General features: G+C 33.8%; 1 protein-coding gene across 2 annotated transcripts; it reads left to right on the forward strand.

Annotated features, from left to right (window-relative positions):
- The first annotated feature begins 3,934 nt into the window (after positions 1-3,934).
- LOC120068850 (homeobox-leucine zipper protein ANTHOCYANINLESS 2-like) lies at positions 3,935-9,935 on the forward strand. 2 transcript variants are annotated; one of them, XM_039020485.2, is made up of 9 exons: positions 3,935-4,875; positions 4,971-5,188; positions 5,293-5,410; positions 5,506-6,192; positions 6,280-6,381; positions 6,458-6,676; positions 7,905-8,079; positions 8,191-8,558; positions 9,076-9,935. In XM_039020485.2, exons 1-9 carry the CDS (start codon positions 4,645-4,647, stop codon positions 9,466-9,468), a joined length of 2,511 nt encoding a protein of 836 aa, XP_038876413.1. In that variant the 5' UTR covers positions 3,935-4,644; the 3' UTR covers positions 9,469-9,935. The 2 variants fall into 2 exon arrangements, with proteins under 2 accessions (XP_038876413.1, XP_090164286.1); XM_090308160.1 differs by having other exon boundaries at positions 3,941-4,105.
- Positions 9,936-14,036: the final 4,101 nt, after the last annotated feature.

Consider the following 14,036-nt stretch of genomic DNA (forward strand, 5'->3'; position numbering starts at 1 on the left):
ATTTCAAAATTTAGAAGAAAGTCAAAAGACTTGAGAAGAAGAATAATACCATGAACTATACAAAAAAATTAATGGAAGGAAGATAAAATTCACTCGAATGCTTAATTATTGATGGTGTATCTGGAAAATAATTTTGAAGTTAACTAGAACAGAATAAATAATTATACCGATTAAATATAAAAAACAAAAGATATGTTAGAACATGCATAATTCAACTAATGAAAATATAAGTCATCAATGGATGAAGAAATTAGAGATTCTGTTCCACCTTTATTTTAAATGGAGATGGTTAAAATCAAAAGAGAGAGAGAAAAAACGGAAATGATTAGATGATATATATATATATATATATATATGTATGTATGTATATGTCACCATTTTATTATGAAGAATGAATACTTATATAGCCTAAAGGAACTCAAAATAATAATAATAGAAAAGAAAACTAAAAGAATCACATTTTAACTTATAGCAAGAAGGTTAGAAAAAAAAACTTATAGCAAAAGAAATGACAACCTCCTCTATATACAAACGACAACATATATAAATATATATATGATATATCAAGCGATATATTTCATGTTGTGCAAATTCTGCTTAGAGATTTTTTCCTTTATATGTTGAAGTGTGTAGCATAGATGTCTTGCTTTTCTATTCTTATGGATAATGCTTTCCTTCCATTTTTTCAAGGTTAAGTCATATATATTGTGAGTCTTATTTATTTTTAGGGTTATCCCTTTCGAAAATAATGTGTGTAGTTAGAATTTTGGGAGATTATCTAAACTTTAATATTTATGCATTGTTCGTAATATTTATAAATTTGTAATATATAGAGAATCCAAAGTTAAAAAGTTGAGCATACATATTTAGCACATGGGTTTTGTTTATTAAAAAAACGAGAATTTGCTAAACTCATGCTTTTGAAAAATTCAAATTTTATGCTATATACTATGTACGAACTAATCGTCTAATTACACAACTTCAAATTTTTACAACTCATTCCTTTAATTTGTATAATCCAAACACAAAATTATACGAAATTATAAATTCATGAGTCAAAACGTACGACCTCTAATATTAAAGACAACCACAGGGGAAATGACCAAAATATTCTTGGGATTATATAAAGGATGCTTGCGTTGCAAAACACCAAATAAAAATTGAAAAGGGATATGAAAAAGGAAATGAAGAAGGGTGCAAAAATTTAATAGGAGAAAGAGAATGGGCAATTGGGGAAAGACATCAATGAATGCATAAGGTAGCAAAAACCCTCTCCCTCTCACACTCTCTATGCATAGACTAAAGTTGAGAAGCAACCCAAAGAAAATAACATTTTGTATGACTCATAAAAGGCCACCATAACTCACCCCCTTCCCCTTGAAGGTAATTGTGGTGAGCTTTTCTTTTGTGGTCCAAAGTCTAAGAAAGGGTCTAGGGTTCACCCAAGATTATTTGGCTTAATAACTTCTTTAGCTTTTAAAACTTTGTCAATTTTTTCAACCCTTAGCTTTCATCAGATTGCTCACTCCCTCATCTCTTCCCCCCATCCCCACCCCTTTTTTTACTGCTATTCTTGAATCTTTGTTTGATAATCTTTTCTGCCATTTTAGAAAATATTTTTCAAAATATTATTGTGAATGTTGAGGATTGTCAAGCCAAGATCCAAAGCTTTGAGTACTAGGAGGAGGCATAGGAGAACTCACGCCCCAAAAGGAAAAAGTTAGTGCCTCATAGTTTTGGCCAATCAATCGAGCTTTGTAAATATATACCAATCGAGAAATAACTGAGTTGCATTCGGTTTGACACCCTACAATCTTGAGCACCATAAACAACCCTAACATTGTCGACATTGTACGTAACAAAGGCAAATTCTAAAGAAAGGGCCTACAAGCAGCCCCCTCAACGACTTCTAAGGCAGAGAGTAAGTAATCTCCAAAGGAGAGCCCTGAATTACTTTTTGTATACTTAGCTGAACTATACTAACTTAGGCATCAGAGCGTGATAAGTATTGCAATGCATCAATACAAGGATCTCTTACACAGATTAGCTCGAAAAGCAAGACCAAATCGAGAGAAGTAGGTTGAAGGTCAAGCCAAAGCGCCAACATTTGATGTTGTTTGTGGGAACGACATTATCGAGAACAATTGACCCAACGCTACCTAGATCAGCTGGTCAATCGAACTCGAATATATATATATATATATATTTTGTTAAATTGTTGTAATACTATGTTTTGAGTTTAAGTAGTATTTATTTTTTTCTAGTACTAAAAGAATATATATTTTTTTAAAGAAAATAACATCAAATGAATAAACTAACAAAAGTGCAATAACACAATTAAATTTTCATTCCAAATTAATATTTAATAATATAATAATAATAAATACTTAGAGATATTTGGAGTATTGAGTTAAGTTGTAAAGTTTGAAGTTAGAAAGTAAATTTGTATTAGAAGTATTAAAGTTGTTAGATGGAGTTTTTTCCATAAATGTGCAAAATAGAGAAAGAGTAGAAGATGAAATTTCTCAAAATGTATAAACTTCAGTTGTATTTACTATTGAAGAATTATTTAGCACCAAGTTATGAAGTTGGTTGACCAAACACACTTTCGAAGCAAGATTACGAGATTTAAAAAACCAAAAAAAAGTAAGATTACAAGGCTCTCCCAAGCTAAATAAATCTAAGTCATATGACTTAAAGAAATAATTCATCTTTTATATTACGTAGTAACTTTTGAGTTTAATTAGGAAAATTTACTCTCTTTTTTTTTTTTTTTTTTTCAAAAGGGAAATTTGAATGCGTAGTTTCACTTTTTCAAAATATTAGTAAATGTATTCTTGTAAAAGTAATTATAAAATATTATTATTATTATTATTATTTTATTCATTTTAACGGAAAATGATGTAAACATGTATGTTGAAGTATAATGATGAAAATTTACAATGACTTGATCATAACTTGCTAATCTATTCTTCGTAACAATAAGAATAAGAATAACAATAAGCTGCTTTTTTTTTTTTTTTAATAACTTACCATGATAAATAAATTACTACTCTAGTATTGGTTATATTTGTAACTATTTTATAATTCTATTTGTTTTTATTATCATTTTGAGATTGTATTATTTACAGCTCAAACTAATTTTTTATAAACTCAAACTCAAACTTTTATAAATGAATCCCTTTAAAATTATTAAAATTTCTTTTTAAGAATCATTAGTATATAACTTTCAAGAATGGACAATACTTCTTCAAACAATGCAAGAAGAAAAGCAAATTATATACAAAGGATGTAATCAAGTAAATACTATTTTTTTGTTTGTTAAATAGAAAATTTGGATCAATGCATTGTTTGAAAAAAATGTTAGGGTTCCGTCTCTATAATTTGATAAAACTTTCATAAATAGGTAATACTTTAGGTGCAATTTATGATTTTTTTTTTGGATGTATATCCTAAAACGGTGTAATATTTAGATAAGATTAATTATTTATGATAAAACTTTAATGCATTAGTTAAAGATTGCTTAATTATTTTATTTACAATAATAAAGTATCCACTATAATAAAAATGGAAGGTTATTAGTAGATAAACTAAAGGATAAATATAGTATTTAGATAAGATTGGAAGGTTATTCTTTAAAAATTGTGAAAAAAATATTTTCGTATTATCTTAAAAATATAGAGATAGGTTTAAAATGGATGAAATATAGAGAATTAAAAATAGATGGAAGTAATATTAATGTAATATGGAGAAATAGAGGAATGGAAATGATAATTGAATGAAAAAAAAAAAATTAGAATAAAAGAAAAGATGTGAAAGAGTTGCATAATTTTAGGGGAGAGAGTGATACAAAAAATGTGCAGTTCCCAAAGTGAGAGAGTGAGACATGGAAAGCAATAGATAGATATGATTTGTAAAATGTATATACAAACATAGATTTATATATAAATTTAAGTTTATTATTTTGGCGTTGTTGTTCACCACTGTAAGGCGTAAGCGTATGACCTCTCTTCTTCTTCCTTTGTTTCACTGCCATTCACAGACTTTGGGGAAAGGCGATTGAGAGTCAACCGCAACCCCTTTTCCTTTTTGGATCTTTCTATTTGTAAGGCTTCGAATAGTCCACATATTGCGTTTTATCTTCTCTCTCTCTCTCTCTTTTTCTTTTCCTTCTTCTCCCTGCACAAATCTTCAAAATTAAAATTAAATTTTAAAAATAAATTTATATAAAACTCCATTTCTTTTTGGATTCTCCAAGTTTTCTGCTTGCCTTGAAAGGGGTTTTTGAGTTTTTGAACATGCACACACACACTCGAATACTCCCCATTAATTAACTAGGGTTCTTCTTCACCTTCTTCTTTTCTTTTTTCTTTTTTTTTTCTTTTTTTTTTTTTTTTCTGAAGAGAGAGGGAGGGAGGAACAAGTAGCACAAGGGTTTTTCCATTTCACTCTCTCTCTCTTCTTCTTACTGTTTTTGGTTTTCTGGGTCTCTTTCTTTCTTCCGGGTTTCTAACCAAAAGCCTTCATTTCATTCATTTCTCTATCATTTGGGCTAACTTCTTTCTAAAATTTTGATAAAACCCCCAAAACGGTAGCGACTGGAAGAAAGGGGAAAAAAAGGGCAAGTTTTTGAATCTTTGATTGATGAGTTTTGGGGGTTTCCTCGACGGCGGCGGCGGCGGAGGAGGCGGTGCTGCTCGAATCTTAGCCGATTTACCTTACACAAATAACTCCACCACTAACGCCAACAATAACCCCACCGGCGGCATAGGCGGCGCCGGAAATATGTCCTCCGGCGCTATCGCTCCGCCGCGCCTCATTACACAATCCCTCACCAAATCGATGTTCAACTCTCCCGGACTCTCTCTCGCTCTTGTACTCATTTCTTCCCCTCTTTTCGTCTTCGTTATTCGTTTCGATTAATCTTGTGTGTTCTTGTGGCGATTTCTAATGGCTTTGAAAATCTTCAGACGAACATGGACGGCGGGCAGGGGGATTTAGCTGCCCGGCTGCCCGAGGGTTTCGAGCATAATGTTGGAAGAAGAGGCAGAGAGGAAGAACACGAGAGTAGATCTGGAAGTGACAACATGGACGGCGGCTCCGGTGATGACCAGGACGCCGCCGACAACCCTCCGAGGAAGAAGCGATACCACCGACACACTCCTCAGCAAATCCAAGAGCTTGAAGCGTACGACAGCTTCTTCTTTTTTTTTTTTTTCCTTCTCTTTCCCCTTTCTTTCTTCATCAATCCGTTTTGTAACCTGTTATTTATGGGGTGCTTTGTTTTGTTAGTGTCTTCAAAGAGTGCCCTCATCCTGATGAGAAGCAACGACTCGAGTTGAGTCGGAGGCTGTGTCTAGAAACTAGGCAAGTTAAATTTTGGTTCCAAAATCGGAGGACCCAAATGAAGGTAATAGATGAACTGCTCCTTTTTTGGATTTGTTGGGTTTTTCATATTTGTAGCTTTAGATATGGATGATGTGTGTTTTTGATGTCTTGGACCAGACCCAATTGGAACGCCATGAGAATACTTTGCTTAGACAGGAGAATGATAAACTTAGAGCTGAGAATATGTCGATTCGAGATGCTATGAGGAATCCAATCTGTTCGAACTGTGGCGGTCCGGCGATCATCGGCGAAATCTCACTGGAAGAACAGCAGTTGAGGATTGAAAATGCTCGGTTGAAGGATGAATTGGACCGGGTGTGCGCACTCGCTGGGAAGTTTCTTGGCAGGCCGATTTCCTCGCTGGCTAACTCCATTGCACCTCCATTGCCGAGCTCGAGTCTGGAACTGGGAGTTGGGAGTAATGGGTTTGGGAGTTTGACCATGGCGACGTCAATGCCTATTGGGCCTGATTTTGGAGGTGGGCTGTCGGGTAGTCTGGCTGTTATTCAGGCACCTGCAAGGCCAACACCGGGGATGGGACTTGATCGTTCAGTTGAACGATCTATGCTACTGGAGCTTGCTTTGGCTGCCATGGATGAATTGGTCAAAATGGCGCAGACTGACGAGCCACTTTGGATTGGGAGCTTGGAAGGTGGAAGAGAAATACTGAACCAGGAGGAGTACATAAGGACATTTACTCCTTGCATTGGAATGAAACCAAACGGTTTTGTCACCGAGGCGTCCAGAGAAACTGGCATGGTGATCATCAACAGCTTGGCTCTCGTGGAGACATTGATGGACTCGGTAAACATTAAAAAAAAGGCCTCTTGAACGATCATTTTGTTAAGTTCCAACTGCTTTTTGTTCCTGATTTCTCAGTCTCCTGTGCAGAATCGATGGGCTGAGATGTTTCCGTGTATGATCGCTCGAACTACAACCACTGATGTGATCTCTAGTGGCATGGGGGGAACGAGGAACGGTGCACTTCAACTGGTAAGGGACTGCTGAAATTGCAGACTACCTCTTTCACAGTTCATGAAGATCTAAGATTGGTTTTGTTTAAACTCAGATGCACGCAGAGCTTCAAGTGCTCTCGCCGTTGGTGCCAGTCCGGGAAGTCAATTTTCTGCGGTTCTGCAAGCAGCATGCCGAAGGGGTATGGGCAGTCGTCGATGTATCGGTTGATGCCATGAGAGAGACTCCATCCGGTGGTGGTTCATCATTCGGCAACTGCAGAAGGCTTCCTTCTGGGTGTGTTGTTCAAGACATGCCCAATGGGTATTCCAAGGTAAGAACATGAGAAAACCTTTTCATAATTTCTCCATGAGATTAGGATAATTAATCTCACATTTAATGTCTTTTCCATGAAAATTAAATGTTTTTCCCATGGAAGGTTCCATCCAAGAGCCATTTTCTGTGGTTTTTGATGTTTCTGGTCCTCTTACATTTATTTTACCTTTTTCCATTGAATGCCATTTTCACATTCACAAGTGAAAAACAACTTAGTCAAGTGAAACGGAAGAAAAAAATTAAGGGATCAAAATTCAAAGCCATTCCCATTCTCCAGTTGCTCATTTCCGAATTTCCAATTCCCAAGTCAGACTTTAAAAGTTTAGTGATTATTCACCATAATCACTAATCTGTCAGTAGTGCATTATTTTAAACAAAATAACGCAATATTTAAGAATCTGAACCTTCCAAAATAATACAATAGGTCATTGGGATGCTTCAAATCTTTTTGACAAAATTTCTCTCTAGCTAGAGCTTGGATTTTCAACATCTGGGGTTGCTTAATTTACATTAAAATAATGTTTGGAAATCGAGGTTCCTGTTTTGCTACTGAAATTTCTGTGCCTCGAGCACATTAAATTGTATATTTATCCATATAAATAGTTTGCCTCATTAGTTAAATGAAAACTAAGGGATTTTGATGTTTCTATTCGAATCTAGTTTGGAGGCTACTACTTCGATTATGCTGTGTTTGGTTTTTAGATGAATGCAACTGTGTCTGAACTGGTTCCAGCCTTTTTCATGTGTCAGTGTCTTTTTTTTAATCCAAACAAGGACTATTTAGTCAAACTCTAATGACCCCCTTTCTCTCTCTCTCTCTTTGCCTGGTTTTTTCTTGCTTTTGCCTTTTGGACATGCAAAATTGTTCAAATCTCAATGTGTGTGTATCTCTCTCTCTCTTCTCATCTTTCTGATTTCGACGACGGCCAAATAAAATACCTTTTATTTTTTTACCTATTTGTTTAATGTCTTGCTTCAATTCTTCCACCATTTCTCCAAATTTGATTCCTTTGTTTTGTTCCAAATATTCATCTGACTTCTTACTTGCAATTTTTTTTAAAATATTAAAATAAATGAAGTTGGTCAATCTGCTGGGATCATGCTTTGACTTGCTGGAGATATTATTGCGAATAAAATATATGATAGTTTTTAGATGTAGAAAAAAGAGTCTATATATTATTATGAATATTTAGTAACTTATTGTGATGTTACGAGTATGGGAGCAGGTTACGTGGGTGGAACATGCAGAGTACGATGATAGCCAAGTGCACCAGCTCTATCGTCCCCTACTCAGCTCTGGTATGGGCTTTGGAGCACAACGGTGGGTCACCACCCTTCAACGGCAATGTGAATGCCTTGCCATCCTCATGTCATCTGCTGTACCAATTAGAGATCAAACTGGTATCTTATCGTCTCACATTTTTCCCTTTTAAGACAACTTAAAGTTCTTGACGACTGGTTGCTATTACAAGTTCAATTTGTAAAAGTTTGTGAATGGTTTTCTTGGTGTAGCCATAACCGCAGGTGGGCGGCGGAGCATGCTGAAGCTAGCCCAACGAATGACAGCCAACTTCTGCGCAGGTGTGTGTGCATCCACAGTGCACAAATGGAACAAGCTGAATGCTGGGAGCGTAGATGAGGATGTCCGTGTCATGACGCGGAAGAGTGTGGATGATCCTGGGGAGCCTCCGGGCATTGTGTTAAGTGCTGCCACGTCAGTGTGGCTCCCGGTATCGCCCCAACGGCTCTTTGATTTCCTCCGTGACGAGCGGCTGAGGAGTGAATGGGACATCCTATCCAACGGCGGTCCCATGCAGGAGATGGCCCATATTGCCAAAGGCCAAGATCATGGCAACTGCGTCTCTCTATTAAGAGCCAGCGTATTATTTCTCTGGGACTTTTTTCTCTCTCTACCTGAATTCTTATTATTATTATTTTGGATTTCCAAACGATGCCTTTTTCCATAACGCATGTGCCCCTGAGTTGGAGATGTATCTTTTGTGGGGATCAGAGGGTCGACTTTGGGAATTGGAAGTATCCATGAGGACATTTTTTAGAGTGGGGAGGGGGCAGGCAAATTAACAGAGCCCCATTTGTTTGCTTTTGTAGCTTCTGATGGAAAAAAAAAAAAACAAAAAACAAAAAAGTCAACAAAAAGGCAAAAACAAAAAACTTGTCAACTTCTCTTCTGAATTCTGACTCACTTTTCTTTTCTTTTCTTTTCTTTTTTTTTTCCTCTGATCCATTCCCCCACCTTTTAACTTTCTTCTTCATGCAAAAAAGAAAAAACAAAAAGTTACCCTTTTCTCCATCTGGTTTTGACTTGTAAACTTTGAGTGGCCTTGGTTGTAAATTATTCAAAGTTGAGGGATTTTTCTTTTTATGTTTTTGAAACAGGCTATGAATGCGAACCAGAGCAGTATGTTGATTCTACAAGAGACATGCATAGACGCGGCGGGGTCGCTTGTGGTTTACGCGCCGGTGGACATTCCGGCAATGCACGTCGTGATGAACGGCGGCGATTCGGCTTACGTGGCGCTTCTGCCGTCAGGGTTTGCGATCGTGCCTGACGGGTCGGTGACAGTGACCAATGGGAGCAGTCCAAGTGGCGGGGAGGGTCCACAGAGTCAGAGAGCGACAGGCGGCGGGTCCCTCCTCACCGTCGCATTTCAAATCCTCGTGAATAGCCTCCCTACGGCCAAGCTCACCGTAGAATCGGTTGAAACGGTCAACAATCTCATCTCTTGTACCGTCCAGAAGATCAAGGCCGCTCTTCAATGCGAAACCTGATGCCGATCCCCACCTGCTGTTGGGTTGAATTTTTTAGGGTTTTTTTCTTTTTTTCTTTTTTAAAAAACTTGTTTTACTTATTTTATCCCTCCCTGAGTAATTTGTTGTTATTATTATTGTTATTATTACAACTATACTAGGGTTGTCACAACAGTGTGTGAGAAGGAAAAAAAAAGTGTGGATTAGTGTATGAGATGTAATGATGGTTTTGAGGTGGCTGGCTAGGGGGTATTGAGTCAAGAACGAACCGCCCGTGTTAGACTCCGAGTTTGTGGCTTGGGAAAGAGAAAAAAGGGGATTTTCTTTCAAACTTATATATATAGTAGGGGTGGTGGTAGTGGTTCGGGTATTGACTCAAGTTTACCCTCTCGAGTTTTCTGACGAAGAGAAAAAAAAAAGGGTGTTTTGTTAATGATGTATTTGAATTTATTTCTCCTTTCATTAAATGGAATTTGTAATCTTCCTAATCTTCCTTTGCGTGTGTTTTGATATATCTTCGGTAATAGGCATTGGATGATCTGTTATTCTAAGTAATAAAAGCTGTGCACAGATTAGTGGCCAAGACTTCATCGTGATGGAATAACTTGGTTGTCCTAGAGTAATATTGTTGGTTGAAATTAATATCTTTATAGGGTGAGGTAGAGTCACGCGCCGCCGATGCGGGTGGAGTTGAGAGGTCAGATCTGTCTGGCAATGTAATAAAGAAGGTGGCAGAAGCTGTTGGGAGAAAAGTGTAGGTTACATTTAATGTCAAGTTTTTCGGCTTGTTTCGATTGGCCAATCAGGGGTGAACACGTGGTGAACATAGGTGACAGTCGGGGAGGGGGTGATGATGATGAACGGCGTTCTTGAGAGAGACGTTTTTTTTTTTAAAAAGAAATTATTATTATTATTATTATTATTATTTTTGTAGGGTATTTAGATGGAGACTGGTAGATTGGGTGTCTAATCTCGGGGATTCCGGGACCGTAAGATTGGATATGGGCAAGAATTATGGGCTTATGGGAGTGTTTGCTTTGTACACTCTAACAAACTTCTCTCTCCTTTCAAATCCCTTTCCCACCCAATCACAATTTCACCTCCGGTGAGATTTAAAATTAAGATTAAAAATAGGTTGCAATGATTTAGTCCCTAAATTTTTAATTCTATAATAAATTAATCCATGCATTTTATTAAGTAATAATTTAGTCATCGTACTTTCAAATTTATAATAAATTAATTTCTATTAGAAAAATTAATCTTAAAATTTAATGAGATTTCTTATCTAAATAAAGGTCTGTTTGGATTGACTTAAGAATGTTTTTTAAAAACTCATTTTTATTTAAATACTTTTGATAAAAACAAATTAAAATATATTTGAAAAACTATTTTGAGTAGTTGTCGAACACTTCAATTTTTTGCAAATTGACTTATGTTTTAAATTAAACACTTGAAAATGTAATTTAAACACACCTTAAATCGATAAACTAATTTAAGACTTAATATTTTTATAAAATAATAAGTCTACATCATAAAATAATAAATTTTGACATCAAATTTGGACAAATTTTTTTACGTTAGAGATTAAATTGTTACAAATTTAAAAGTACGAGAACTAAATTATTACATACTATAGTTTAGAGGGACTAAATTGCTACAGAACTGTCTCGGGACTAAATTGTTACTTTTATGAAAGTTTAGGAACCAAAAATGTTTTTAACCTAAAATTAAATAAGAAAAAAAATGGCAACAGGTTAAATTTGGTGAGTTTGAGATGCTATACTAAAACATCTATTTTATTTCCATTTTTAGTACTTTAATTTATTTTAACCAAACATTCTTATTTTTTAATATATTTTTTTAAAAAGACTTAGATACAGTTGGACTGCACCCATCTCTTGTATAGATAGTCTTTATTGTACTCAATGAAAAGTTCGTATGTGTCAATTTTTTTAATAATTAAAAAATAATTTTTTTTTTCTTTGAAGTTTGTCTATAAACATTTTTAAAACACATGCTAAGACAGGCTCTTAGTTTTTAAGATGGGTGAAACTCACCCACCTTTTTTTTTTCTACCCTCCTATTCTCTTTATCAAAAGATTCGCCCAAAAATTTACATGCCAAGAGAGGCTCTTGCTTCTTTTTTTTTTCCACCCTTTTTTTCTACACTGAAATTCATGGAAAACACATCATTGATAAAAAGATCTAAAGGATAGAATTACATGTCTATTCAATCTCTAAACTTTACGATTTTCAACTTAAAAATTTGATACTTAATTGTATACAATTATCTAGTTATATTTCTCATCTCTTTGTAATATCACCTAAAGTAAGGAAAAACTAATCACACACTAATAAATAAACACTTTATCTTTTTAAATAAGTTAAACTACCAAAATTAATATTAATTATACTCTTTTTTGTTATTTCTTCTATATTTTGATATTTTTAGTGAAATGAAAACATCAAATTTACCTTTGATGTCAAAATCGAACAACAAACATGTAGAAATGTCAATAAAAATTTAATACCATAATGTAAATTCCTTTCTTTATGTTAATGATATGGGTATGGAAGGCCATTCTAACCGCTGTTTGTTATTAATTTCTTTCATTTTAATAGTCTAATAAAGTAGTTTCTGGAAGGGAAAAAACAAACCAAAAAGAAAAAAAATTTAAAAAGTTGGTAATTAAGGAAGATGAAAAGGAAATGGAAAAGTTGATAATTTAGTTGATGCAAGTTGAAGAGTGAGAATATATATTGAATTATTCAAAGGATTTGGAATAAGGTCTCCATCCTGTCTCCCAATTCATACCACAAAACGTACACGTGAGCCTTCAAACGAATAAAGGTTAAAAAAAAAATGAAAATGAAAAGAATTAAAACTTGTCTACACACTGAAAACGAAATGCAGTATATTAATTATGGTTAAATTATGCAAAATCAGAAATAACCTTTTTAGGTTTTTTACACTACAAAACCAACCCTCTTTTTGTAAAGTGGTTAGAATATTGGTCCATCTCGCTTGAGATTGGCCATCGACATTTAGTTAAATCTTTTTTCTAACTTATCGATTTTTTTGGATTTTTTCGTTACATCTCGTCAAATTATACACCGATATTTACAAATTTGGTATGTAATCTTCCCAAATCTTAAATCTTACATCTTTCCAAATTTTCTCTAAATTCGATTATCTTTACTAAATATTATATCAAATTAGTTCCTAAATTTTCAAATCTTTAGCATAATTTATGTTTTCACAATGGTATGAATTTCCAAAATTTCAAACGAGTTTTCCAATTATCAAAATAGATTTTCCAAATCAATTCAAAATAATTGCATTTCATTTTTAAATTTTGGAAAAGATTAAATTTTGCAAAAAATTGGATAAGATTTGATATATATTGAATCTCGATATTAATCTTGTCCGAGGTTTCAACGAGAAAGCTCAAATATATCATTTTCGTGTTAATTATGCCCGAGTTTCACTGAGAAAGCCCAAATATATATAATATAGGTATTATTTTGCCCGTGATTAACACCGAGATCTACATAATTACACGAGTTTCTAAATTAATTAACGATTATCTAAATAATTTATTAAGATATAAGACTCAAAACAATCGATAAATTAAAAAAAAAGTTATTTTTTCTAACAATCTCGATGGTCGATCTCGAACGAGATAAACCGAGAAAAACTATTCTAATGATTTTTCAAAAAAACGTGCTAGTTTTGTGAGGTGAAAACTTAAACGCGTTATTTTTAACAATTTCCCCCTAAATTTTATACTTTGTGTCAAAAATACTTTTGAACTTCCAAAGATATCAAAGTACCCTGAAACTTCCAAAATGAGTTAAATTAATTTTTGGATGAAAATCGTTAATGTTTTGTGTCAAAAATACCTATAAGTTTCAATATATCTTTAAACCTTAAAAAAAAAAAAAAGTTTGAAATACCCCTACTATTATATACATAGAAACCGTTAATACCGTCTTATTTCTATGTTTTCCATCTTTCCTCACCCATCCCTTCTTCGATACCCGTTGTTCTCCTTTTTGTTAATCGTTTGACATTTTTTTTTATAAAAAATAAGTAAATAAATAAAATTGCACACTTCATTAAATTATATGGATTATAATAAGTAGAAAGAGAATAAATGAATCATCAAAGAATTTTTGGACTTAAATATTTTAACAAAGTTGTATGTTAGTAGTTAAGCGTGTGTTAATAGCCAAACACTATTTATCGTTTTGATATGTTTTAAATGGAGATTTTGACTTTGGAATTTTGTGAGATTTTATATTTTAATTTGAAATTTTGGTTGATGAAAAAATTGGTGGAAGATAAGAATTGAAAAGTTGACGAGAGAAAATAAAATTATCTATATGAAAAAAAAATGAGGATATGTATATAATTTGTTTTAAAATTGGATTTTCAAACTTAAGAAAACTTTAAACAAATTGATCATCATATTAATTGTAGGAGCATTTTAAAACTTTTTTCCTTCAATTTTAAAACTATTTTTGTAAAGAGGTATTAACGATTTTTGTTTATATACTAATTATGAAGATATTTTTTTTTAAGTTAA

This window comes from Benincasa hispida, chromosome 12 (genome assembly GCF_027475165.1).
Source record: "Benincasa hispida cultivar pf3 chromosome 12, pf3_genome.v1.1, whole genome shotgun sequence".
In the NCBI taxonomy this organism is placed as follows: domain Eukaryota; kingdom Viridiplantae; phylum Streptophyta; class Magnoliopsida; order Cucurbitales; family Cucurbitaceae; genus Benincasa; species Benincasa hispida.

Coding starts and splice junctions, on each gene's coding strand:
- LOC120068850 (XM_039020485.2), top strand. CDS start 4,645: ATGAGTTTTGGGGGTTTCCTCGACGGCGGCGGCGGCGGAGGAGGCGGT. Junction 4,876..4,970: donor CCGGACTCTCTCTCGCTCTT/GTACTCATTTCT, acceptor GAAAATCTTCAG/ACGAACATGGACGGCGGGCA. Junction 6,193..6,279: donor TGGAGACATTGATGGACTCG/GTAAACATTAAA, acceptor TCTCCTGTGCAG/AATCGATGGGCTGAGATGTT.